This window comes from Eptatretus burgeri, chromosome 17 (assembly GCF_056783735.1).
Source record: "Eptatretus burgeri isolate ZD-2024b chromosome 17, Ebu_testis_v1, whole genome shotgun sequence".
Lineage (NCBI taxonomy): Eukaryota > Metazoa > Chordata > Myxini > Myxiniformes > Myxinidae > Eptatretus > Eptatretus burgeri.
Window position 1 is genome coordinate 59,928,613 of NC_140977.1, and position 27,453 is coordinate 59,956,065.

Consider the following 27,453-nt stretch of genomic DNA (forward strand, 5'->3'; position numbering starts at 1 on the left):
TCATCCAACCAATTGTACGACTGCTATGACAGATTCCTGTAGTTAAAGGTTGACAGTGAGGATAAATTAGTATCATTTTAATATCTATGAGCTGCAGGTCATTGCATCAAGGTGAACAAAAAGATTTGTTTTGTTTGTCGTTACAGAAAGATTCCTCACAAAAAGTTCATTTCTTTGGTCACTTCGCATGGAATGCAATGAACGACATTGAACCTGAAGACAGGACAACAGGTTCAATGTTGTTGCGAATTAGAGTGAACTCTGTGCTGGCACCAGACATGTCTGGCAAGTGAATCCTGAATGAGATGGGCAAAGGTGAAACACACAGAGAGCAGATCTACCAGTAACTACCCCCAAATATTACCTGTTCATAAAGACACTTTTACTGTGCTGAAATATTTCTGCTCTATTCACAATTTCAGCTCCATCATTCAATTAAAAGTTACTCAATGCTTACCTGTCGTAGCACGTATCACTGAAGCTTGGCTTTTTCTCTCATGGTCGAGTGATGAAACAGACACGATGTAGTCAGTTCCAGGTGAGAGGTTTGTAAAGGTGTGGGGTATAAGCCCCCTTGTTATATTTGTTACCAAAATGATGCCCTTAGTCAACAACAAGTTATATTGATAACGATCTTTGTTTGGATCATCAGGGCTTGACCAGGAGATGGAGAGAGATGTTGAGGTTTGTGTTGTTACAAGGAGATGGAGAGGAGGTGATGGATCTGTAAATGAAAAAGAAAGATGAAAAAGAATTAGTTCACCGCAACAAGTAGTTGATGTCTTTGTTCTCATTGAGCAATACTTTCCAGACCATCACAATAACCACTTTATGAAGCTGGTCTTCACATCCAAAAGAGCCATTTCTAACACCTTCTGCAAAACTAACTCTTAAAGACTTACTTGGTATTTTTTGCAACAGCTGATGAAGACACAAGCCACATTATGTTTTCGGGTTGTCCGTTAGGCAGTCCGTCCGTCCATGCGTGTGTAATAGGTTTTTGTAACCGCGATAACTAAAGAACGGCTGAAGGGATTTTATTCAAACTTGATAGAATTATGTATTATGATCTCAAGATAAACTGATTAGATTATGGGGTCAAGATGTCAAAGGTGAAGTCAGGTAAAAATGTGATCCTTGAGAACACCTAAAGGATGCAAATCAAAGTTGGTACAAGTCGGTATGAACGTCCATCAGTGCATCCATCCGTGATGGATGATTTGTTTCCAAAAGGTTAAGGGTCAGAGGTTAAACAAAAACTCCTGTTCATGTGATACCAGTCGCTATTTGACTTGAAATAAACTAACTGCATGCACCATGATATATGGGTACAGATTAGATATTGAGGTAAAATTATCTTGAGGTTTGAGGTTAAAGTTCGAGTAAGCAAAGAGTTAACATGGACTGGGTCATATCGGTCGAAGTCGTGACATCAAATTATCTCTCGTTTCCACATATTCAAATCAAATTGTTCACAAAACCTTCATGTGACCACTTTGTCAATACTCTGAATGGTTTACATTTAAAAATTATATTTTATCCCAATGGAAAAATGATTTCTTAATTCAAGGACAGTTCTTGATCCAGTAACCGCTCTTTAAAAAATCCAACACCACAGGTCCACACTAAAGGGTGTAAGTCATTTCAAAACTTCTTACTTTTTCATGTTTACAATCAAGTATTCCCGTAACCTACCCGTTGTAGCAAGTATCACTGCAGCTTGGCTTTTTCTCTCATGGTAGAGTGATGACACAGATACGTTGTAGTCTGTTCCAGGTAAGAGGTTTGTAAAGGTGTAGTTTGTTTGCCTTATTGTTATATTTGTTCCCAATTCCATGTTCTTGGACAACAACACTTTATATTCATACTGATCTTTGTTTGTATCATTGGGGCTTGTCCAGGAGATGGAGAGAGATGTTGAGTTTTGTGTTGTAACACGGAGTTGGAGAGGAGGCGATGGATCTGCAAATGAAAAAGAAAGAAGGAAAAGAATGAGTTCACCTTAACAAGTCGTTGTGGTCTTTGTTGTCCTTGATCAATACTTTAAATACAATCACAAAAACCACTTTATGAAACTGGTCTTCACATCCAAAATAGCCATTTCTAACACCTTTTGCATTATCTCGCACAGATAATTCTTCAAGACATTCCTTGGTATTTTTTGTCAACGGAGGAGTTATATTTTTGGGTTGTTCATCCGGCTGTCCGTCCATCTGAACGTGCATGCATGAGTCCGTCCATGACAGGTTTTCTTTTTCGTGACAACCAAAGAACAGCTGAAGGGATTTTAGTGAAACTTGGCACAAGTTTGTGTGGTGATGTAAACATTAATATATGAGATAATGGGGTCAAGAGGTCAAATGTCAGAGGTCCCATTTGATGAAAAATTTGTGACAGCATTACATTGTGAACCCATGATGGGGTTTTCACCAAACTTGGAACGCGTGTTTATTTTGATGTGATGGTAAACTGATTAGATTTTGGCAGTGAGATGTGAAAGGTCAGAGGTCATAACAGAAAAAAAATGTTATACTTGAAAACAGCTGAAGATATTTAAATCAAACTTGGTGGAAGTGGGTGTCAACCTCCATCAATACATCCATCCATGATAGATGGTTTTTCATTAAAAGGTCAAGTGCCAGGGGATACATTTTTACTCCTGTTCATGTGATACCATTAGCGATGGAATTTGAACTAAACTCAGCACATGTACCATGATATATATGTACAGATTAGATATTGAGGTCTACTGGTCTTGAGGTTTGAGGTCAAAGTTCGAGTAAGCAAAGAGTTTGTCTGGACGGAGGCATATCGGTTGATGTCGCGACATCAAATTATGTCGAGTTTCTACATATTCAGATCAAATTGTTTAAAAAACCTTAACGTGATGACTTTGTCCTCACTCTGAGTGGTTTACATTTGAAAACTTAATTTTATCCCAATGGGAAACTGCTTCTTTATTCGAGGCTTGATCTTGACACATTGACACCCCTTTCCATACCAACACCAAAAGTCCACATCTGAAGGGTGGAAGATATTTCTCGGCTTCTTTATTTTTCATGTTTACAATCTAGTATTCTGGATACCTACTTGTCGTAGCAGGTATCGCTGCAGCTTCGCTTTTTGTCTCATGGTAGAGTGATGACACAGACACATTGTAGTCGGTTCCAGGTGAGAGGTTTGTGAAGGTGTAGTTTGTTTTCCCCATTGTTATATTTGTTTCCAATTCCATGTCCTTAGACAGCAACACGTTATATTCATACTGATCTTTGTTTGTATCATTGGGGCTTGTCCAGGAGATGGAGAGAGTTGTTGAGTTTTGTGTTGTAACACGGAGTTGGAGAGGAGGTGATGGATCTGCAAATGAAAAAGAAAGAAGGAAAAGAATGAGTTCACATTAACAAGTCATTGTGGTCTTTGTTGTCCTTGAGCAATACTTTAAATAGCATCAGAGCAACCACTTTATGAAACTGGTCGTCACATCCAAAAGAGCCATTTCTAACACGTTTTGCATGACCTCTCACACAGATAACTCTTCAAGACATTCCTTGGTATTTTTTGTTAAAGGAAGCGTTATGTTTTTGGGTTGTCCATCCGGCTGTCCGTCCATCTGAATGTGCCGATGTCCGTCCATGACAGGTTTTCGTTTCCGCACAAACCAAAGAATAACTGGAGGGATTTTAGTGAAACTTGGCACAAGTTTGTGTGGTGAGGTAAAGATTAAATTATGAGATTAAGGGGTGACTCAGAGGTCTCCTTTGGTAAAAAATTATGTTGCCGGACTAACGTGTGAACCAGTGACGGGATTTTGACCAAACTTGGAAGACGTATATTTGATGATGCAACGATGAAATGACGAGATTTTGGGAGTGAGACTTCAAAGGCCAGAGGTCATGTCAGGAAATAATCAGATACTTGAGAACAGCTGAAGGGTTTTATATCAAGGTTGGGTCAAGTACATATACACCTCCGTTGATGCATTTGTCCATGATAGATAATTTGTGACTGAGAGGTCAAGGGCAAGAGGTCACATTGAAATTCCTGTTAATGTGACAATAATTGGCTTGAATGAAACTCAGTACGTGTACCATGATACATATGTAAACAGTACATACAGAGATCAAATGGTCTTGAGGTTTGAGGTCAAAGTTCGAGTAAGCAAAGAGATAACATGGACGGAGACATATCAGTCTATGTCGTGACATGAAATTATGTGTCGTTTCCACATATTCAGATCTTCACAGAAGAGGGGGAGGGACGTCTCCATTGTTCGCTCCCGAACTATTAAATCGATCCGCAGCACATCTAATCGATTTCTAAACATTGAACAATGGAAGGTGAGCTATCCAGGGAACAAGCACTTATCGACATAGCTGACTAAAAGAACCTGTTTGTTGTGTGCGATCGAATTCCAAATTCGTAACAATATTACCACTTGTACCCCCACTGGGGTAATACAGGTTCATATTACCAATTGTACCCCCACTGGAGTAACACATTCCATTGGATTCCACCGACAAAGAGTTTGGAGAGCAAGGCAGGATGCCAGAGTGTATCAAAAGCATGAGGAATGTCCAGCGAGACGGCCCAAATATCATGTCTGATGTTGAGGGCCTGCATCCATTGTGGGGAGAGTAGAAGCAGCATGGTCAAGTTAGAATGACCAGGTCTGAATCCGAACTGATGATCTGAGATGAGGCTGTTGGAGAAAAGGAATTATTTCATGTCAACTGTGATGATGGATTCCATGACCTTGCTGATGATAAGGACAGTAACCAAATCGGTCTGTAGTTGAGGAGATGCGTTTTTGCACCTTTTTCATGTCATGCTGTGATGTTGGCTGATCTCCAAACAAATGGAAGATGACCTCTGGTAAATGACAGGTTTAAAAAGGCAGAGACAGGAAACGCAAGAGCAGCAGAGCAGCTTTTAAGGACACGTGAACTGTTGCCATCCAGTCTGGTTGCAGTGAGAGTTGAGGGTTGCCAGAAACATTTCCACCTTCTCAGGTGCAAAAAACATGTAATCCAGGAGCAGCTGGGTACAACTGGGAAGGATGGATGCCAAGAGTGAGGGGTCGGGGACACAACAATTTAAAGCAAACACTGAATTGAGGCATTCGGCCTTCTCATGAGCAGAGTTGGCTGTGGTGGAATTTGAAGGGAGGGAAGGGATGGAAGGGGAGCATATTCCAGAAATGGACTTGACAAGGCACCAGCAGGTTACAGAGAAGGGAGACAAGTTTGAAAGTTCATTCTTGAGATTGAACAGATGTTGTTTTCTTGCTCTGCTGAGGGTGGACACACACACACACACACACACACACACACACACACACACACACACACACACACACACACACACACACACACAAACACACACACACACACACTTGTTGCGGGTGCTGTGGAATGATCTTCGGTTGCCTTTGGTTAGATTTTCCTTTCAGAAGGAAAATTTAAGTTGTTCTATACTTTAAAGCAACAGCCTCACCACAGGATTCAGAGTACCAAGAGCAGGGGAATAGGTAAGATTACTGAAGACGAGATGGGATGAATCTGTTCATAAGAGAAAGAAGGTTTCTGTGGAAGAATTCCAAGGCTGAATCAATATCAGGGGCAGTGGATAGACGAGACCATGGCTCCTAAAGTATGATGGCTGCTTGCAGTCCCTGTCAGTCTGCCTGACTGAACTGCCAGACTCGCCGGCACTGAGGTAGCTCTCTGGGTACAACCAGCGAGATGTTGACTTTCACAAGCACATGATCAGATGACCCAACTGGAGCAGAGAAAGACCAGGAGACATTTGTGGGAATGTTTGTTATCACCAAGTCAGGAAGAGGGGATTTGCCATTGGGAGAAATCCGGATTGCAAAGTTTACGGATCGAGTCAAACCCATTGAGTCACAGAAGTCCTTTGCAGGAGTGCCATGGCTGGCGAGAGAGGTACCAACACCCAGCCAATTAGAATGTTGATGATTGAAGTCACCACCTGTGAGGAAGAGGAAGAGTTGGGAGGAGTGATTAAAAGTTAGTCCATGTCTTCTGAGAGAGAGAGAGATGGAGATGGAGTCATCACTGTTGGGAGGACGGGACAACACATATGCAAACACAAGGTGAGAATGGAGGCGAGGTCGCAACCAGAGGTACTCCTTGGCTTTGGGAGGTGTTAGAGAAGTATATGGAGAGTGACAAATTGAGTTTTTGATGTAAAGCGAGACTCCGTAGCCAGGACAGGGTTCAGGTCAATCAAACTGGAGCAAACAATAGCCAGGCAGAGACCCTAACGAGTCATGGACATCCTGCGGGAAGAAGGATTCAGTTAAGAAGATGATGTCCAATTTATCAGCAGTGGTCTCTATTGAGAGATGTCAGGTTTGAATGGAGGCCTCAGATGTTTGATGGACAATGAAATTAAATTACCCAATATGGCACCAAACACAAACATCAGGACTCACTCAACAATGGGGAATGAGTGAGGGCTTGAGCAAGGTATGAGCTGGTTTTGACCCATGCAGGGTGGTGTGGGACAGGCTGGAGAATGGTGATGAAGAGAGGTATGGCAATGAGGAGAAGTGGCCAAACAAAGAGAGAGGAGAGGTATGCTGCCTCTCTAAAGTTCCGATTCCGACTCCAACGACCACATTGGGTCTCTAACTCCAAAGTTGAACATCATGGCCTTCGTAAACTTTTTAAACCGCCTTCATCCATCGTGGGTCCCGATCATTGGCCGCCCGCAGCTGTAAGCATGGCATCTTCTGGGCCATCCCGCCCCACAAGGTTGCCCCAATAAAAAGTCTTACGCCCCCCTCTCCAAGGCTCCGCAGCCGACCTCGCCAACATGGCGTGTGGTGTGCTAGCCAAACAGTCTGTGCTGTTTCCTTCCAAAGAGCAATGCACTTCCCACTTGTGCCGTTATAGCAAAGTCTTCATCCGGCCTTGCTCAAAAAGAGGAGGATTTACACAACAAGCCCTCCACTCCTTTAAAGTTAACACTCACAGCCTTGTCGGTGCATATTTTACAGTACGAAGTACCCTGACATATTCCCTGTTATAAAGGGTAATCTAACCTCTGTGTGGTCACATCACGGTCCATGTTATGCTTGCCACAATGTAGCTTTTGACACCTACCCCCCCCCCCCCCCCGCTCCTTCCACATACTCGTGTGTAGAGGTTAAATTCACATTAATAGTTCAATGTTTAACATTTACAACTGCATCTGAAATAAGCATTTTGAATTTGTGTTCCGATCAATAATTAATCATAGAAAATAGACAGCTAAAGAAGGCACTCACCTGTTGGGATAATCCTGCAGTATGAGATGCTACACACGACAGTGCTGATCCACAGACAGGAGGTGATGCAAATGGAGTAATTTGTGTTTGGACTCAGAGATTTCAGTGTAAATGAAGTTTCGTTGGTTTTTATTGGTGAAGAGCGACCCTTGTTGTGGGTTATTTGATAGAAAACATCTTTCCCTGATTGGGAGGCTTCCCATTGAAGAGTGATAGATGTTGCAGTTGAAGTCGATGTGAAATGTTGAAGTTTTCCAGGAGCTGAAATAGTATGACAAAACAATTCAACCAAATCTGGGAATGCAAGTTCAGAGGTCATGTGGTATTGGAATAAATAATCCCCATCAACATGAAGAGTTAGTGTTTGGAATGAAAAAAAGAAAAGAACCGTGAAATAAATTTACCTTGATGATCACATCAGGATTTAAAAAAACCAAACCGGTGTTTAACGTATCAGAAGCAAGTGGGGCAATGACAAACCAAACAAAACAATGGACTAATACACATCGGTGGTTATGGTTTCTTCACGAGTGCATACGGGTTTCTCAGCTCCTTGAGAACATGATTTATTTGTTTATTTGTTTTGTATACTGTACCTGGTCGAACCTTGTGGAAGAGCGAGAGCAGAATGGAAAGGGGGAAATACCAACAGCAGCGTAGAAGTGAGAGTGACAACAACTGGGAGAGGAGACGAGAGGAGAGGCAAGGAGGTTCGATTGATGGCAACACAATAAGTGCAAGAAAGGAGGATGTCAGAAATCCAGGAATGAAGACCGTCTTCTATGCCACAAACAAAGTGGTTTGAAAGCAAAGTAGGATGCCAGACTGTGTCGATTGACCGAGATACGACTACATGTATAGTCCTAACCTCTTGTTTGAGTTCGAGGTCATCCAAGAATTGCTGAGAGAGAAGAAGCATGTCCAGGGTTGCGTGACCGGAACATAATACAAACCGATGATCACAGATCAGCTTGTTTGAAAGTAGTTTCATCAAGGAAAAGTACAGGGAAAAGCTTGGGACTGGAAAGACGACATCAGAAACAATGATGGCTTTCATGACTGCTTGTAATTGAAAGCAAGCTCACTGGCCTATAGTTGGTTTGGTCTGTTTGTACACCCTTGTTATGGATGGGAGTGATCTTTGCTGACTTTCATGCAGAGGGGGTGGTCACCAGAGGATAAGCACATACTGAACTGGAACTTCATTTGATAGAGTGCATACCTCTGCCAGGCTGAACAGTTTACATTTTGTATCCCAATGATAGGCCGAATCGAGATATGGATCTGAACCAAAATCTAATCGGATTGTTCTTGCCACCTAACCAACTCACCCACCCAGTTTTGTCATAACTCGTCCACAACCTTTTGAAATATCATGCTAGACATTGTTTTTGGCCCCATCTCTCGATGGTGAAGAATCACTTCAAAATGAAAATAATCTTGTATATTGAAATGAGAGCGAGAGATGAACCTTCAGAGTTTAGGCTTTATTCCATTTGATTGGAGCCGCTTCTGTGGGCACACCAGGAAATACAGGTTCAGCTAGGAGTACATAAGCAGAAACGTATACATGTGCAGTTAACCATTGCAGACTAATCCGCGTAAGCACGGAGTTCGATATAATCTCCATTCTCACCAGTCAATGAGCACCTTCAGTTAACGAGCATCAAGTGGACAGCCGATGTCAATAGCAATGCCCCGGGGACAATCCACTCGTGCCGCAGAGACCTCCCCTTATACGCGAGACGCACAACATGTGATCCCGCGTCATGTCCCTTGATTCACGTTAATTCACCACATTCTCCTCACCTTTAAAATGTAACTAGGGGCCCATCTTACACACCATGATTGCTTTAGCACTATAGGAGTATACATTTCAAGCAACGCGGACTAATTGATCTACAGAAGCATACATGCCAAGCAGTGATTATTTTGAGTTGTAGGAGCATGGAAATGAGCATCGATATATGATATAATGGGCATATAGGAGCATGAGCAGCGAGAATGCCGATAATCCCCTTTACAGATTGAGTCGTCGAGGGGGCCTTATTCGTCGACCTCTCCGGGAGTAAACGGCAGTTTCACTTGAGGGAGACTCCCGATCCTCTTGGTGAGCCTCGACTTGTGCCGGGGATGACTCCTCGATCGCTCTCGGGGGGAACACGGCAGCCCCGTCGCCTGGCAGAGTTCCTGGGGGGGAAATGTCAGAAGGAGGAGAGCCAGGAGGTGGTGTACCGGCGGGAGGAGTACCAGCGGGAGCCAGATGGCGAACCGACACAGTGGTCTCCCTGCCATCCGGGAGCCTGACATGAGCATACTCTGGATTAGTGTCAATGAGTTTGACCCCCTCCACCAGCGGTTCATACTTGCTTTGTCGTACCGGGCGTTTCATGAACACTGTACCGGGGTGGGTCAGCCAGTTGGGCACCGTTTGACTGTCAACATAACGTCGTTGGTGAGTAAACATACGTTCGTGAGGAGTGGCATTTGTGGACGTGCAGAGCAAAGAGCGTATGGAATTCATTGCGTCAGGAAGAGCAACCTCCCATCGCTCGGGGCCCAGTCCTCTCGATTTCAGCGCCAGAGTTATGGCTTTCCAAATAACTCCATTATACCTTTCCACCTGCCCGTTTCCCTGTGGGTTGTAACCCGTCGTTCGACTAGTTGCTATGCCGTGCTCTAATAGGAATTGTTTTAGCCCGGCCGACATGAAACACGGCCCTCTGTCTGAATGTATGTACGAAGGTCTCCCAAACATAGCGAAGACGTCAGAGAGACATTTTACGACAGTGCCCGAGGTCATATCCGAGCACGGAAACGCGAAAGGGAACCTTGAATATTCATCAACAACGGTGAATATGTATCTGTTGTCTGTCTCGGTGGGCAGGGGCCCTTTGAAGTCGATGTTTAGTCTCTCGAAGGGGGAAGTAGCCTTGATCAGTCTGCCAGATGCCGCGCCAAAGAATCTGGGTTTTAGTTCAGCACAAACAGGGCATGAAGCATTCATTTGTTTAATATCTTCAACAGAATAGGGAAGATTTTGTCTGCGTACGAAATGTGCCATCCTGGTTACCCCTGGGTGGCACAGAGACACATGGAGGTCTTGCAAAGCCTGACTGATTGTTGCCGAACTGTAGACCCGGGAGAAGGTATCTGCAGCAGGGTTTTCCTTCCCGGGCCGGTAAACAATGTCGTACCTGTAGCAGGCTAGGTCTATCCGCCATCTCATAATTTTTTCATTCTTAATTTTCCCGTTATTTTTCCCATCAAACATGAAAGCCACGGATCGTTGGTCCGTAACGAGCGTGAAGTGGTTTCCCAGTAAATAATGTCTCCATTTACGCAGCGCTTCGACGATGGCGTACGCCTCCTTCTCCTATTGCCGAGTGTCTCTGCTCGCTTCTAGAGAGAGTTCTCGAGAAGAAAGCGACCGGCCGCCCAGACTGATTAAGTGTTGCAGCTATGGCGTGATTTGAAGCGTCGGTCTCCACCACGAAGGGCACCGAGCTGTCGATCGATAAAACCACGGACTTACTGATATCATCCTTGAGATCGTGGAAAGCTTTCACGACAGCGGCATCTGGTGGAAAGTTTTTGCAATGCACAAGGGGATGTATTTTCTCGGAGTATTGCGAAATCCATCTTGCATAGTAAGCGAACATCCCGATCACCCGGCGCATTGTCTGCAAGTCCTGAGGTGGTGGAAGCTCACGGAGCGGGCGCAATCGCTCAGGATCAGGCTTAATTGTGCCGTCGGCTATCGTGTAGCCGAGAAGGTCAATTGACCTTGCCGAGAATACGCATTTCTCGTAGTTGAGAGTCAGATTATATTTTCCAGCAATGCTCAAGAATCTGTCCAGATTCCTATCATGTTCCCTCTGATCCCTACCGCACACTGTGACATTATCCACGTAAACAAAAGTGTCTTCGAGGTTTTCATCTGAGATGATGTCGTCCATAACCCGTTGGAAGCAAGCTACTCCATTCGTGACACCGAATGGTATCCTTCTGAACTGGTAGAGGCGCCGCCCTGCCTGGAATGCAGTGTACGGTTTGTCTTCCTCTCGGATGGGAATTTGATGATAGGCGCTTCGCAAGTCGATGGTACTGAATACCTTATAATTGGCCACGCGTTGGCCGCATTCAGATCCGCATTCAGATCTTTACAAAAATTCAGATCCGCATTCAGATCTTTACAAAAAATTACTCAAGTCTTCCGTGTCACACACCCAACCTCCCCACCCAATTTCTTCCTGATCCGTGCACAACTTTTTCAGATATCCTGCACACAAACAAACAGACAAACAAACAAACAAGAAAAAGATGTCGTGCAGAGCACGATACTTGCAAGATCCACCATCCTCTCCAAAGGTTGCCATGGATACATCATATTGTCCATTTCATTCAGATTAAAATGGACAATCTTAATCAAAGCTCAGGTCAATCGGATGAAAATTGACGATTTTTCAGATCGAAATTGATGATTTTCGAAGTTTGACATTGAGTTGACCTTTGACCTTTTGATTTCAGAAATAGTTGGTTTCCCGATTCAGTGACGCAATATGCAAACCCGTTCAACTTTCAAGTCAAATGGATGAAAAAAATGATTTTAGAAATTTGACTTCAAGATGACCTTTCACCTCAAAATCAATCGGCTTCTCAGTTGAGACGACCTCTTCAACATGACAAAGTTTCATGACGATCGGTTTACAATTATGACCTGTCGGCAATTGACAGACATTGATTGACAGATTGACAAAATCGACTGACCAATATACTTGAAAAATGTTCGATTTTGCAAGTAACAAACAAGCAAACAAATAGACAAACAAACAGGAGTGAAAGTTTCACCTCCTACGTTCGGTGGAAGAAGTAATTATAAAAGAGACCCTGAAGGTGTAAACACACAGGTACTGACGACGGACTTGCCCTCCTCACGTGGCATTCGGCACCAATCAGGCATTCGCTGGATAAACCAGCACGGTTGCTCATAGGCAGAAAGTTCAAATCTGTTGTACCTCCCCGCAATGTGAACACTCTGGACCCTGATAATGTTGTCCATTAGGAGCTTGTCAATCGTCAAGGATATCAGTCAAGTTATTCCATGATCAGCACGCCCATGTGCCTGCAAAACCACATCTCCATGCAGGCTAATTTGTGCGTATTCAGAGTCAGAGATCCGATGTTTGGGAGCCAGCCACTGTTGTATTACTTTGTGAGGAACGGAGATCATACCGACTGTGGTCACCGACCGGCCGGTCATATCACCAAAATGGAGCTCACATTCGGGAGATCTTTCCTCCCACACAGCACCCCGTGAGTGAGGGCACCAGTGGTTCAAGATGGTCACACCGTAGTTCTGATATTTCTGTCCCTGTACCTGCTCCAATCAGCCGATCACTCATTCACCAGTTTGGAGGATTGCCCAACTACTCAGCACTCATCAAGGAATATCGTCCCCACCACGAGATGTATTCCACACAATGTGTCTCATCCAACCAATTGTACGACTGCTATGACAGATTCCTGTAGTTAAAGGTGGACAGTGAGGATAAATTAGTGTCATTTTAATATCTATGAGCTGCAGGTCATCACATCAAAGTGAACAAAAAGATTTGTTTTGTTTGTCGTTACAGAAAGATTCCTCACAAAAAGTTCATTTCTTTGGTCACTTCGCATGGAATGCAATGAACGACATTGAACCTGAAGACAGGACAACAGGTTCAATGTTGTTGCGAATTAGAGTGAACTCTGTGCTGGCACCAGACATGTCTGGCAAGTGAATCCTGAATGAGATGGGCAAAGGTGAAACACACAGAGAGCAGATCTACCAGTAACTACCCCCAAATATTACCTGTTCATAAAGACACTTTTACTGTGCTTAAATATTTCTGCTCTATTCACAATTTCAGCTCCATCATTCAATTAAAAGTTTCTCAATGCTTACCTGTTGTAGCAAGTATCACTGCAGCTTGGCTTTTTCTCTCATGGTAGATTGATGACACAGACACGTTGTAGTCGGTTCCAGGTGAGAGGTTTGTAAAGGTGGAGGATGTTTGCCCCCTTGAGATGTTTGTTTCCAATTTGATGTCCTTGGACAACAACAACACGTTATATTGATAATGATCTTGGTTTGTGTCAACAGGTCTTGTCCAGGAGATGTAGAGAGATGTTGCGTTTTGTGTTGAAACACGTAGTTGGAGGGGAGTCGATGGATCTGTAAATGGTAAAGAAAGATGAAAAAGAATGAATTCACCTCAACAAGTAGTTGATGTCTTTGTTCTCATTGAGCAATACTTTCCAGACCATCACAATAACCACTTTATGAAGCTGGTCTTCACATTCAAAAGAGCCATTTCTAACACCTTCTGCAAAATTAACTCTTAAAGACTTACTTGGTATTTTTTGCAACCGCTGACGAAGTCACAAGCCACAATATGTTTTCGGGTTGTCCGTTAGGCGGTCCGTCCGTCCATGCGTGTGTAATAGGTTTTTGTAACCGCGACAACTAAAGAACGGCTGAAGGGATTTTATTCAAACTTGGTATAATTATGTACTATGATCGAATGATAAAGTGATTAGATTATGGGGTCAAGAGGTCAAAGGTGAAGTCAGGTAAAAATGTGATACTTGAAAACACCTAAAGGATGCAAATCAAAGTTGGCACAAGTCGGTATGAACGTCCATCAGTGCATCCATCCGTGATGGATGATTTGTTTCCAAAAGGTTAAGGGTCAGAGGTTAAACAAAAACTCCTGTTCATGTGATACCAGTCGCTATTTGACTTGAAATAAACTAACTGCATGCACCATGATATATGGGTACAGATTAGATATTGAGGTAAAATTATCTTGAGGTTTGAGGTTAAAGTTCGAGTAAGCAAAGAGTTAACATGGACTGGGTCATATCGGTCGAAGTCGTGACATCAAATTATCTCTCGTTTCCACATATTCAAATCAAATTGTTCACAAAACCTTCATGTGACCACTTTGTCAATACTCTGAATGGTTTACATTTAAAAATTATATTTTATCCCAATGGAAAAATGATTTCTTAATTCAAGGACAGTTCTTGATCCAGTAACCGCTCTTTAAAAAATCCAACACCACAGGTCCACACTAAAGGGTGTAAGTCATTTCAAAACTTCTTACTTTTTCATGTTTACAATCAAGTATTCACGTAACCTACCCGTTGTAGCAAGTATCACTGCAGCTTGGCTTTTTCTCTCATGGTAGAGTGATGACACAGATACGTTGTAGTCTGTTCCAGGTAAGAGGTTTGTAAAGGTGTAGTTTGTTTGCCTTATTGTTATATTTGTTCCCAATTCCATGTTCTTGGACAACAACACTTTATATTCATACTGATCTTTGTTTGTATCATTGGGGCTTGTCCAGGAGATGGAGAGAGATGTTGAGTTTTGTGTTGTAACACGGAGTTGGAGAGGAGGCGATGGATCTGCAAATGAAAAAGAAAGAAGGAAAAGAATGAGTTCACCTTAACAAGTCGTTGTGGTCTTTGTTGTCCTTGATCAATACTTTAAATACAATCACAAAAACCACTTTATGAAACTGGTCTTCACATCCAAAATAGCCATTTCTAACACCTTTTGCATTATCTCGCACAGATAATTCTTCAAGACATTCCTTGGTATTTTTTGTCAACGGAGGAGTTATATTTTTGGGTTGTTCATCCGGCTGTCCGTCCATCTGAACGTGCATGCATGAGTCCGTCCATGACAGGTTTTCTTTTTCGTGACAACCAAAGAACAGCTGAAGGGATTTTAGTGAAACTTGGCACAAGTTTGTGTGGTGATGTAAACATTAATATATGAGATAATGGGGTCAAGAGGTCAAATGTCAGAGGTCCCATTTGATGAAAAATTTGTGACAGCATTACATTGTGAACCCATGATGGGGTTTTCACCAAACTTGGAACGCGTGTTTATTTTGATGTGATGGTAAACTGATTAGATTTTGGCAGTGAGATGTGAAAGGTCAGAGGTCATAACAGAAAAAAAATGTTATACTTGAAAACAGCTGAAGATATTTAAATCAAACTTGGTGGAAGTGGGTGTCAACCTCCATCAATACATCCATCCATGATAGATGGTTTTTCATTAAAAGGTCAAGTGCCAGGGGATACATTTTTACTCCTGTTCATGTGATACCATTAGCGATGGAATTTGAACTAAACTCAGCACATGTACCATGATATATATATGTACAGATTAGATATTGAGGTCTACTGGTCTTGAGGTTTGAGGTCAAAGTTCGAGTAAGCAAAGAGTTTGTCTGGACGGAGGCATATCGGTTGATGTCGCGACATCAAATTATGTCGAGTTTCTACATATTCAGATCAAATTGTTTAAAAAACCTTAACGTGATGACTTTGTCCTCACTCTGAGTGGTTTACATTTGAAAACTTAATTTTATCCCAATGGGAAACTGCTTCTTTATTCGAGGCTTGATCTTGACACATTGACACCCCTTTCCATACCAACACCAAAAGTCCACATCTGAAGGGTGGAAGATATTTCTCGGCTTCTTTATTTTTCATGTTTACAATCTAGTATTCTGGATACCTACTTGTCGTAGCAGGTATCGCTGCAGCTTCGCTTTTTGTCTCATGGTAGAGTGATGACACAGACACATTGTAGTCGGTTCCAGGTGAGAGGTTTGTGAAGGTGTAGTTTGTTTTCCCCATTGTTATATTTGTTTCCAATTCCATGTCCTTAGACAGCAACACGTTATATTCATACTGATCTTTGTTTGTATCATTGGGGCTTGTCCAGGAGATGGAGAGAGTTGTTGAGTTTTGTGTTGTAACACGGAGTTGGAGAGGAGGTGATGGATCTGCAAATGAAAAAGAAAGAAGGAAAAGAATGAGTTCACATTAACAAGTCATTGTGGTCTTTGTTGTCCTTGAGCAATACTTTAAATAGCATCAGAGCAACCACTTTATGAAACTGGTCGTCACATCCAAAAGAGCCATTTCTAACACGTTTTGCATGACCTCTCACACAGATAACTCTTCAAGACATTCCTTGGTATTTTTTTGTTAAAGGAAGCGTTATGTTTTTGGGTTGTCCATCCGGCTGTCCGTCCATCTGAATGTGCCGATGTCCGTCCATGACAGGTTTTCGTTTCCGCACAAACCAAAGAATAACTGGAGGGATTTTAGTGAAACTTGGCACAAGTTTGTGTGGTGAGGTAAAGATTAAATTATGAGATTAAGGGGTGACTCAGAGGTCTCCTTTGGTAAAAAATTATGTTGCCGGACTAACGTGTGAACCAGTGACGGGATTTTGACCAAACTTGGAAGACGTATATTTGATGATGCAACGATGAAATGACGAGATTTTGGGAGTGAGACTTCAAAGGCCAGAGGTCATGTCAGGAAATAATCAGATACTTGAGAACAGCTGAAGGGTTTTATATCAAGGTTGGGTCAAGTACATATACACCTCCGTTGATGCATTTGTCCATGATAGATAATTTGTGACTGAGAGGTCAAGGGCAAGAGGTCACATTGAAATTCCTGTTAATGTGACAATAATTGGCTTGAATGAAACTCAGTACGTGTACCATGATACATATGTAAACAGTACATACAGAGATCAAATGGTCTTGAGGTTTGAGGTCAAAGTTCGAGTAAGCAAAGAGATAACATGGACGGAGACATATCAGTCTATGTCGTGACATGAAATTATGTGTCGTTTCCACATATTCAAATCAAACTGTTTACAAAATCATCATGTGACAACATTGTCCTCACTCTGAATGGTTTACATTTAAAAACTATATTTTATCCCAATGAGAAAATGATTTCTTAATTCAAGGCTATTCTTGATCCATTAACCCCTCTTTTAAAAATCCAACACCACAGGTCCACACCTGAAGGGTGTAAGTCATTTAAAAACTTCTTACTTTTTCATGTTTGCAATCAAGTATTCCCGTAACCTACCCGTTGTAGCAAGTATCACTGCAGCTTGGCTCTTTGTCTCATGGTAGAGTGATGACACAGACACGTTGTAGTCTGTTCCAGGTGAGAGGTTTGCAAAGGTGTAGTTTGTTTGCCCCCTTATTATATTTGTTTCCAATTCCATGTCCTTGGACAACAACACTGCATATTCATAATGATTTTTGTTTGTATCTTCAGGGCTTGTCCAGGAGATGGAGAGAGATGTTGAGTTTTGCGTTGCAACACGGAGTTGGAGAGGAGGAGATGGATCTGTGAAGGAAAAAGAAAGAAGGAAAAGAATGAGTTCACATTAACAAGTAGTTGTTGTCTTTGTTGTCCTTGAGGAATACTGTAAATACCATCACAACAACCACTTTATGAAAATGGTCTTCACATCCAAAAGAGCCATTTCTAAAACCTTTTGCATGACCTCTCGCACAGATAAATCTTCACGACATTCCTTGGTGTTATTTGTCAATGGAGGAGTTATGTTTTTAGGTTGTTCATCCGGCTGTCCGTCCATCTGAACGTGCATGCATGAGTCCGTCCTTGACAGGTTTTCTTTTTCGTGATAACCAAAGAACAGCTGAAGGGATTTTAGTGAAACTTGGCACAAGTTTGTGTGGTGATGTAAAGATTAATTTATGAGATTACGGGGTGAAGAGGTCAAATGTTAGAGGTCAAATGTCAAATGTCACCTAGAGAACCCATCCGGTCCAAATTCACAATCCAGCCGACCTTCTGTCTGTCTGCGGGGTCGGCTCGAATCCACCGCGGCGTTTCCGGACCGGGTTTCACTCGTGTAGCCGCGCACGCGGCGGCCTCGTGCGTAACACAGCACGGACCCCGCGCGCGCTGCTGTACAAACCTGGCACGGTCCCCAAAACGGCTACGGCCGCTACTCGGCCTTTGTCCACCGTCAGGCACCGTCATCGTCGCACTCTCGCGCACAAAATCCCACGTGCCACGACGCTCACACACCTCACCATGACAATCGGACACGCGGTTGCGTGTTCCCGCATGCCGACCGTCATCTCCCTCACGTACAGCGACCTCACACACGCTGTCTCTCTCACACACGGCCGTTCACTCACGCATGCCATTTCACTCACACACGTGGTTCCACTCACACAATGCGTGCTGGTTAGCACGCATTTTGGCACACTCGTAACCACACACACCGGAACAATCAAACTGGGGATTTGCGCCACCACAAGGGGTCCCGGGGTCTCCAAACCCCAAGTTCCACGTGCACCCGTCCACAGCACTCGCCCCCTCTACCTCGCAAAGCTCGACTTGACTGGTCGAGATCTGCTTCAAGGGGGGATATTCCCTCCCCTCGTTCCATAAGGAGGCTATCCCGCTGCTTGCACTGGGTCGCGACACATTCCTCGAGCCCCCCTTGATCGTCCCTTGCTAACTCCATGTGTGTGTGCTCGTCTTTCACCCCGTCTTTATCGTGAATTTTCTCCTCTATTTTTTCTATCTCCCGCGTCTCTGTTATTTCTTTTAATTCCTGCGTCTCCCTTCATGTCTCTGTTAATTCTATCTTCTTCGTCTTTACGTGTCTTATACACGTCTCCGTCACCCCATTAAATTTTTCCCTCTGTGTCACCGTCACTTTCTTTGTCACCTGCACGAGTCTCGTCTTATACGTCTCCCGTATTACTTTGTCCTCCCCCGCTTCCAACGCGGGGGGCACTGTCGTTACACTCCCTCCCAGATTGTTCGCTCCAGCACGTGGCACCGCCATTTTGTGCTCCGTTGTCCGAGTTTCGTCGCACGCCATCGCCCTTATGCCCAACTGCAGGCCTCGCCCCACACACTGCGTTTCACTCCGCAGTGTTCGCATATCGCTTCTGAATGCCTGCATGTTCGTATCCATTTTGTTTCCCATTTCTTCCATTTTGTTTCGCATTTCCTTTGTGTTTCCATTCATTTTGTCTCCCATTTCGCTTTCCATTTGCTGCATCATCAGTATCAACTGTGCGATGCCCGATCTGCTATTATCGGTCGTGGTTTCGCTGGGGACCGGGGAAGGATTTTTATGGAGGAGGGGAGGGGGGGGTGTCATGCACCATGGCCGCTGCCGCGCCCATTTCGGGCTCTAGGTTTGGTTGTGGAGGATGTTCAACCTGCATATCAATGTCCTGCACGGGGATCTCGTCCTGGGCCATGGATTCTATCATCTCCAAATCCATACCTCATCCCTCCTGCCCCTGTTCGCATTGAACTGCCATCATTCGTACCGCAATAATTTTAAAAACCTCGCAATTTAATGGGAATCGAGGGTCGCTCTACACACCCTTGATCCGATTCCCGTTAATTTGGTTGGAGGCGGGATGGATTTTAATCCCACTCCTTGACAACAGTGTTGTAGATTTCCGCCCGCAGGCGTGCGGACAGCCGCTTTTAGCCGAATCGCGGCCGTACGCCCACCGGATGAGCAATCCAGTCGCGACTTTCCGGATCAACGCCGAAAACCAGCCACGGGTGTGTTTTTAAGCACACCACAACCTTGTCCATCCTCTACCCACGCTACAGGGTCAATCGCCAAATAGTCGATATACCTAATTAATCGCGCGGGTAGATTACTGAGAGATTGTACCTCAACGGGACCGCTTGGAAACGATCCGCTTAAGCAGCTCGCTTCCTTTTGGGATAACCGAGCGGGGTATTATCGCGCAGTCCCATTGGACCCGATCACTTTACCGGCTATTTAAAAACCAACTATATTCCGAGTGCAAGATGGCAGCTCAAATAAGGAAAAGACGCAATGAACGGGGACATCTAAACAAGCACATTTATTTACGAACAACACATAAGCACGTAAGCAGTCATGCAGGTATGCAAAACACCCATGCAGTTAAACAAGGCAAAACACGCATGCAATTATACAAGGCCAACACGCATGACAGGAGAACTACAACCGTTCTACACAATCACTTAACAGTTTTTACTACTTAATAGACACGGGCCCATGGACATACGTACGCACACACACACACACACACCCAAGAAATGGTGGCTGAGGCCTTTAATAACGGGCTCCAGCTCGGAGGAAAGGTGAGCTGAAACCCAGAGCCTATCTCGAACCTCTCCACCTCGTGTGGTCTTAAAGTTGTTCGGACCCGGGCTCCAGCGAGAGCGAGCTGGATCCAATCGCCGTGAGCCGCGATCCTTCCCGAGCTCCCGAGAATCCTCCCGCGCTTCTCAACACGTGCTGGTGAGAGGAGGCGCCGATCCTTCCCGTCGATGCGTTGCTTCCCCAAGGAACCACCTCTAAGAAGAGGCCGACGAGTCGCACCAAGCCGGGAACCAAACGGAGAACAAAGAGCTCCACGAACCAAGAAGAAGAAGCCACCACTCGCAGCTCGAGTCGAGCAATGGCTCAACTCTCTTCCAAACAAAGAATATCTCCAAAAAGTCTACACCCGAGCCAAGCCGAGGCCGAAGCTCTACTGAACAATCAGCCAAGCAGAAACCGAACGCACCAAGCCGGGAACCAAACGGAGAACAAAGAGCTCCACGAACCAAGAAGAAGAAGCCACCACTCGCAGCTCGAGTCGAGCAATGGCTCAACTCTCTTCCAAACAAAGAATATCTCCAAAAAGTCTACACCCGAGCCAAGCCGAGGCCGAAGCTCTACTGAACAATCAGCCAAGCAGAAACCGAAGCTCTACTGAACAACCAGCCAAGCAGAAACCGAAGATCTACTGAACAACCCCCCAACACGAACCAACTGGAAGATCTCTTCCTTATCCTCTTCCGCCCTTCCCCCGCTCCCGGCGTGACTCATGACTCAGGCCCTCGTGCTCCATCCCCCGCTCCACCATGGGTGGGAGGGAGTTTTTGACGTCATGAATCACGGGACGGAAGGGCTCTTCTTCCTCTTCACAGAAGAGGGGGAGGGACGTCTCCATTGTTCGCTCCCGAACTATTAAATCGATCCGCAGCACATCTAATCGATTTCTAAACATTGAACAATGGAAGGTGAGCTATCCAGGGAACAAGCACTTATCGACATAGCTGACTAAAAGAACCTGTTTGTTGTGTGCGATCGAATTCCAAATTCGTAACAATATTACCACTTGTACTCCCACTGGGGTAATACAGGTTCATATTACCACTTGTACCCCCATTGGAGTAACACATTCCATTGAATTCCATCGACAAAGAGTTTGGAGAGTAAGGCAGGATGCCAGAGTGTATCAAAAGCACGAGGTATGTCCAGAGAGACGGCCCAAATCTCATGTCTGATATTGAGGGCCTTCATCCATTGTTGGGAGAGTAGAAACAGCATGGTCAAGTTAGAATGACCAGGTCTGAATCCGAACTGATGATCTGAGATGAGGCTGTTGGAGAAAAGGAATTATTTTATGTCAACTGTGATGATGGATTCCATGACCTTGCTGATGATTAGGACAGTAAGCTGATTGGTCTGTAGTTGAGGAGATCCGTTTTTGCACCTTTTTCATGTCATGCTGTGATGTTGGCTGATCTCCAAACAAATGGAAGATGACCTCTGGTAAATGACAGGTTTAAAAAGGCAGAAACAGGAAACGCAAGAGCAGCAGAGCAGCTTTTAAGGACACGTGAGCTGTTGCCGTCCAATCTGGTTGCAGTGAGAGTTGAGGTTTGCCAGAAACGTTTCCACCCTCTCAGGTGCAAAAAACATGTAATCCAGGAGCAGCTGGGTACAACTGGGAAGGATGGATACCAAGAGTGAGGGGTCGGGAACACAACAATTTAAGGCAAACACTGAATTGAGGCATTCGGCCTTCTCATGAGCAGAGTTGGCTGTGGTGGCATTTGAAGGGAGGGAAGGGATGGAAGGGCAGCATATTCCAGAAATGGACTTGACAAGGCACCAGCAGGTTACAGAGAAGGGAGACAAGTTTGAAAGTCATTCTTGAGATTCAACAGAAGTTGTTTTCTTGCTCTGCTGAATGTGGACACACACACACACTTGTTGCGGGTGTTGTGGAATGATCTTTGGTTGCCTTTGGTTAGATTTTCCTTCCAGGAGGAAAATTTAAGTTGTTTATTACTTTAAAGCAACAGCCTCACCACAGGATTCAGAGTACCAAGAGCAGGGGAATAGGTAAGATTACTGAAGACGAGATGGGATGAATCTGTTCAAAGAGAAAGAAGGTTTCTGTGGAAGAATTCCCAGACTGAATCAATATCAGGGGCGGTGGATAGAGGAGACCATGGCTCCTAAAGTATGATGGCTGCTTGCAGTCCCTCTCAGTCTGCCTGAGTGAACTGCCAGACTCGCCGGCACTGAGGTAGCTCTCTGGATATATCCAGCGAGATGTTGACTTTCACAAGAACATGATCAGATGACCCAACTGGAGCAGAGAAAGACCAGGAGACATTTGTGGGAATGTTTGTTATCACCAAGTCAGGAAGAGGGGATTTGCCATTGGGAGAAATCCAGGTTGGAAAGTTTACGGATCGAGTCAAACCCATTGAGTCACAGAAGTCCTTTGCAGGAATGCCATGGCTGGCGAGAGAGGTACCAACACCCAGCCAATTAGAATGGTGATGATTGAAGTCACAACCTGTGAGGAAGAGGAAGAGTTGGGAGGAGTGATTAAAAGTTAGTCCATGTCTTCTGAGAGAGAGATGGAGATGGAGTCATCACTGTTGGGAGGATGGAACAACACACATGCAAAGACAAGGTGAGAACGGAGGGGAGTTCACAACCAGGGGCACTCCTTGACTTTGGGAGGTGTTAGGGAAGTACATGGAGAGTAAGAAATTGAGTTTTTGATGTAAAGCGAGACTCCGTAGTCAGGACAGGGTTCAGGTCAATCAAACTGGAGGAGACAAAAGCCAGGCAGAGACACGAAGGAGTCACGTACATCCTGCGGGAGGAAGGGTTCAGTTCAGAAGATGATGTCCAATTTATCAGCAGCGGCCTGGATTGAGAGATGTCAGGTTTGAATGGAGGCCTCAGATGTTTGATGTACAATGAAACTAAATAACCCACTTTGGCACCAAATACAAACATCAGGACTCGCTCAACAATGGGGAATGAGCGAGGGCTTGAGCAAGGTATGAGGTGGTTTTGACCCATGCAGACTGGTGTGAGACAGGCTGGAGTATGGCGATGAGGAGAGGTATGGCAATGAGGAGAAGTGGCCAAACAAAGAGAGAGGAGAGGTCGGCTGCCTCTCCAAAGGTCAGATTCCTACTCCAACGACCACATTGGGTCTCTAACTACAAAATTGAACATCACGGCCTTCGTAAACTTTTTAAACCGCCTTCATCTATCGTGGGTCCCGATCATTGGCCGCCTGCAGCTATGAGCATGGCATCTTCTGGGCCAGCCCGCCCCACAAGGTTGCCCCAATAAAAAGTCTTACGCCCCCCTCTCCAAGGCTCCGCAGCCGACCTCTCCAACATGGCGTGAGGTGTGCCAGCCAAACAGTCTGTGCTGCTTCCCTCCAAAGAGCAATGCACTTCCCACTTGTGCCGTTGTATCAAAGTCCTCATCCGGTCTTGCTCAAAAAGAGGAAGTTTTACACAACAAACTCTCCACTCCTTTAAAGTTAACACTCACGGCCTTGTCGGTGCACATTTTACAATACGAGGTATTCCCTGTTATAAGGGTAATGTAACCTCCGTGGGGTCACATCACGGTCCATGCTATGCTTCCTACAATGTTGCTTTTGACACCCCCCCCTCCCCCGCTCCTTCCGCATACTCGTGTTTCGAGGTTAAATTAACATCAACAGTTCAATGTTCAACATTTTCAACTGTATCTGAAATAAACATTTTGAATTTGTGTTCCGATCAATAATCGTAGAAAATAGACAGCTAAAGAAGGCACTCACCTGTTGGGATAATCCTGCAGTATGAGATGCTACACACGACAGTGCTGATCCACAGACAGGAGGTGATGCAAATGGAGTAATTTGTGTTTGGACTCAGAGATTTCAGTGTAAATGAAGTTTCGTTGGTTTTTATTGGTGAAGAGTGAACCTTGTTGTAGGTGATTTGATAGAAAACATCTTTCTCTGATTGGGAGGCTTCCCATTGTAGAGTGATAGATGTTGCAGTTGAAGTCGATGTGAAATGTTGTAGATGTCCAGGAGCTGAAATAGTATGACAAAACAATTCAACAAAATCTGGGAATGCAAGTTCAGAGGTCATATGGTATTGGAATAAATAATCCCCATCAACATAAGGAGTTAGTGTTTGGAATGAAAAAAAGAAAAGAACCGTGAAATAAATTTACCTTGATGATCATATCAGGATTTTAAAAACACCAAACCGGTGTTTAACGTATCAGAAGAAAGTGGGGCAATGACAAACCAAACAAAACGATGGACTAATACACATCGGCGGTTATGGTTTCTTCACGAGTGCATACGGGTTTCTCAGCTCCTTGAGAACGTGATTTATTTGTTTATTTATTTTGTATACTGTACCTGGTCGAACCTTGTGGAAGAGCGAGAGCAAAATGGAAAGGGGGGAACACCAACAGCAGCGTAGAAGTGAGAGTGACAACAACTGGGAGAGGAGAGGAGACGAGAGAGGATAGGAGGTTCGATTCATGGCAACACAATAAGTGCAAGAAAGGAGGATGTCAGAAATCCAGGAATGGAGACCGCCTTCTATGCCACAAACAAAGCAGTTTCTAAGCAAAGTAGGATGCCAGACTGTGTCGATTGACCGAGATACGACTACATGTATCGTCCGAACCTCTTGTTTGAGGTCGAGGTCATCCAAGCATTGCTGAGAGAGAAGAAGCATGTCCAGAGTTGAGTGACCGGAACATAATACAAACCGATGATCGCAGATCAGCTTGTTTGAAAGTAGTTTCATCAAGGAAAAGTACAGGGAAAAGCTTGGGACTGGAAAGACGACATCAGAAGCAATGATGGCTTTCTTGACTGCTTGTAATTGAAAGCAAGCTCACTGGCCTATAGTTGGTTTGGTCTGTTTGTACACCCTTGTTATGGATGGGAGTGATCTTTTCTGACTTTCATGCAGAGGGGCTGGTCACCAGAGGATAAGCACAAACTGAACTGGAACTTCATTTGATAGAGTGCATACCTCTGCCAGGCTGAACAGTTTACATTTTGTTTCCCACTGATAGGCCAGATCGAGATATGGATCTGAACCAAAATCTAATCGGATTGTTCTTGTCACAAAGGTGAAACACACAGAGAGCAGATGTACCAGTAACTACCCCCAAATATTACCTGTTCATAAAGACACTTTTACTGTGCTTAAATATTTCTGGTCTATTCACAATTTCAGCTCCATCATTCAATTAAAAGTTTCTCAATGCCTACCTGTCGTAGCAGGTATCACTGAAGCCTGGCTTTCACTCCCATGGTAGAGTGATGAAACAGACACGATGAAGTCAGTTCCAGGTGAGAGGTTTGTAAAGGTGTAGGGTATAAGCCCCCTTATTATATTTGTTACCAAAATGATGTCCATGGCCAACAACAAGTTATATTGATAATGATCTTTGTTTGTGTCATCGGGGCTTGTCCAGGAGATGGAGAGAGATGTTGAGGTTTGTGTTGTAACACGGAGTTGGAGAGGAGACGATGGATCTGTAAATGGCAAAGAAGGATGAAAAAGAATGAGTTCACCTCAACAAGTAGATGATGTCTTTGTAGTTGTAGATGTAGATGTCAACAAGTAGTTGATGATGTTGAAAACCCCCGCGTGATGGGGTTTTCACCAAACTTGGAACGCGTGTGCATTTTGATGTGATGGTAAACTGATTAGATTTTGGGAATGAGACGTCAAAGGCCAGAGGTCATGTCAGGAAATAATCAGATACTTGAGAACAGCTGAAGGGATTTATATCAAGGTTGGTCCAAGTACGTATGCACCTCCGTTGATGCATTTGTCCATGACAGATAATTTGTCACGAAGAGGTCAAGGGCAAGAGGTCACATTGAAACTCCTGTTAATTTGACAATTATTGGCTTGAATGAAACTCAGTACGTGTACCATGATACATATGTAAACAGTACATACAGAGATCAAATGGTCTTGAGGTTTGAGGATAAAGTTCGAGTAAGCAAAGAGATGATATATGGATGGAGGCATATCGGTCGATGTCGTCACATCAAATTATATCTCGTTTCCACATATTCAGATCAAATTGTTCACAAAATCATCACGTGACCACTTTTTCACTCTGAATGGTTTACATATAAAAACTATTGATGATGTTGAAACCCCCCCCCATGATGGGGTTTTCACCAAACTTGGAACGCGTGTTTATTTTGATGTGATGGTATACTGATTAGATTTTGGCAGTAAGATGTGAAAGGTCAGAGGTTACAACAGGAAAACAATGTGATACTTGAAAACAGCTGAAGATATTTAAATCAAACTTGGTGGAAGCGGGTGTCAACCTCCATCAATACATCCATCCATGATAGATGGTTTTTCATTAAAAGGTCAAGTGTCAGGGGACACATTTTTACTCCTGTTAATGTGATACCATTAGCGATGGAATTTGAACTAAACTCAGTACATGTACCATGATATATATGTACAGATTAGATATTGAGGTCTCCTGGTCTAGAGGTTTGAGGTCAAAGTTAGAGTAAGCAAAGAGTTAACATGGACTGGGTCATATCGGTCGAAGTCGTGACATCAAATTATCTCTCATTTCCACATATTCAAATTAAATTGTTCACAAAACCTTCATGTGACCACTTTGTCCTCACTCTGAATGGTTTACATTTAAAAACTATATTTTATCCCAATGGAAAATGATTTCTTAATTCAAGGCCAGTTCTTGATCCAGTAACCGCTCTCTGAAAAATCCAACACCACAGGTCCACACTAAAGGGTGTAAGTCATTTAAAAACTTCTTACTTTTTCATGTTTACAATCAAGTATTCACGTAACCTACCCGTTGTAGCAAGTATCACTGCAGCTTGGCTTTTTCTCTCATGGTAGAGTGATGACACAGACACGTTGTAGTCTGTTCCAGGTGAGAGGTTTGTAAAGGTGTAGTCTGTTTGCCCTATTGTGATATTTGTTCCCAATTCCATGTTCTTGGACAACAACACTTTATATTCATAATGATCTTTGTCTGTATCTTCAGGGCTTGTCCAGGAGATGGAGAGAGTTGTTGAGTTTTGCCTTGCAACACGGAGTTGGAGAGGAGGCGATGGATCTGTGAAGGAAAAAGAAAGAAGGAAAAGAAG

At 43.9% G+C, this 27,453-nt stretch overlaps 2 protein-coding genes across 3 annotated transcripts in view; one reads left to right on the plus strand and one right to left on the minus strand.

The window, feature by feature from the left end:
- Positions 1-27,417, minus strand: LOC147010265 (tenascin-R-like). Of its 2 annotated transcripts, XM_085862376.1 has the most exons (10): positions 27,156-27,417; positions 25,567-25,833; positions 24,100-24,360; positions 17,258-17,524; positions 15,880-16,146; positions 14,483-14,749; positions 3,091-3,357; positions 1,696-1,962; positions 458-724; positions 1-296 (listed from the first exon to the last, which is right to left on the minus strand). In XM_085862376.1, the coding sequence occupies exons 1-10, from the start codon at positions 27,295-27,297 to the stop codon at positions 250-252; spliced, it is 2,319 nt and encodes a 772-aa protein (XP_085718502.1). In that variant the 5' UTR covers positions 27,298-27,417; the 3' UTR covers positions 1-249. The 2 variants fall into 2 exon arrangements, with proteins under 2 accessions (XP_085718502.1, XP_085718503.1); XM_085862377.1 differs by lacking the exon at positions 17,258-17,524 and having other exon boundaries at positions 11-296.
- The window catches only part of LOC147010264 (receptor-type tyrosine-protein phosphatase H-like), a 137,405-nt gene that overhangs the window by 32,544 nt on the left and 77,408 nt on the right, over positions 1-27,453 (plus strand). The window lies entirely within an intron of this gene.

Excerpts from the sequence above, each read along its gene's own strand:
- LOC147010265 (XM_085862376.1), bottom strand. The coding sequence starts at position 27,297 with ATGGAATTGGGAACAAATATCACAATAGGGCAAACAGACTACACCTTT. Across the intron at positions 25,834-27,155 it reads AGTGATACTTGCTACAACGG|ATCCATCGTCTCCTCTCCAA; the intron begins GTAGGTTACGTG and ends TGCCATTTACAG. Across the intron at positions 17,525-24,099 it reads CTGCAGGATTATCCCAACAG|ATCCATCTCCTCCTCTCCAA; the intron begins GTGAGTGCCTTC and ends TTTCCTTCACAG.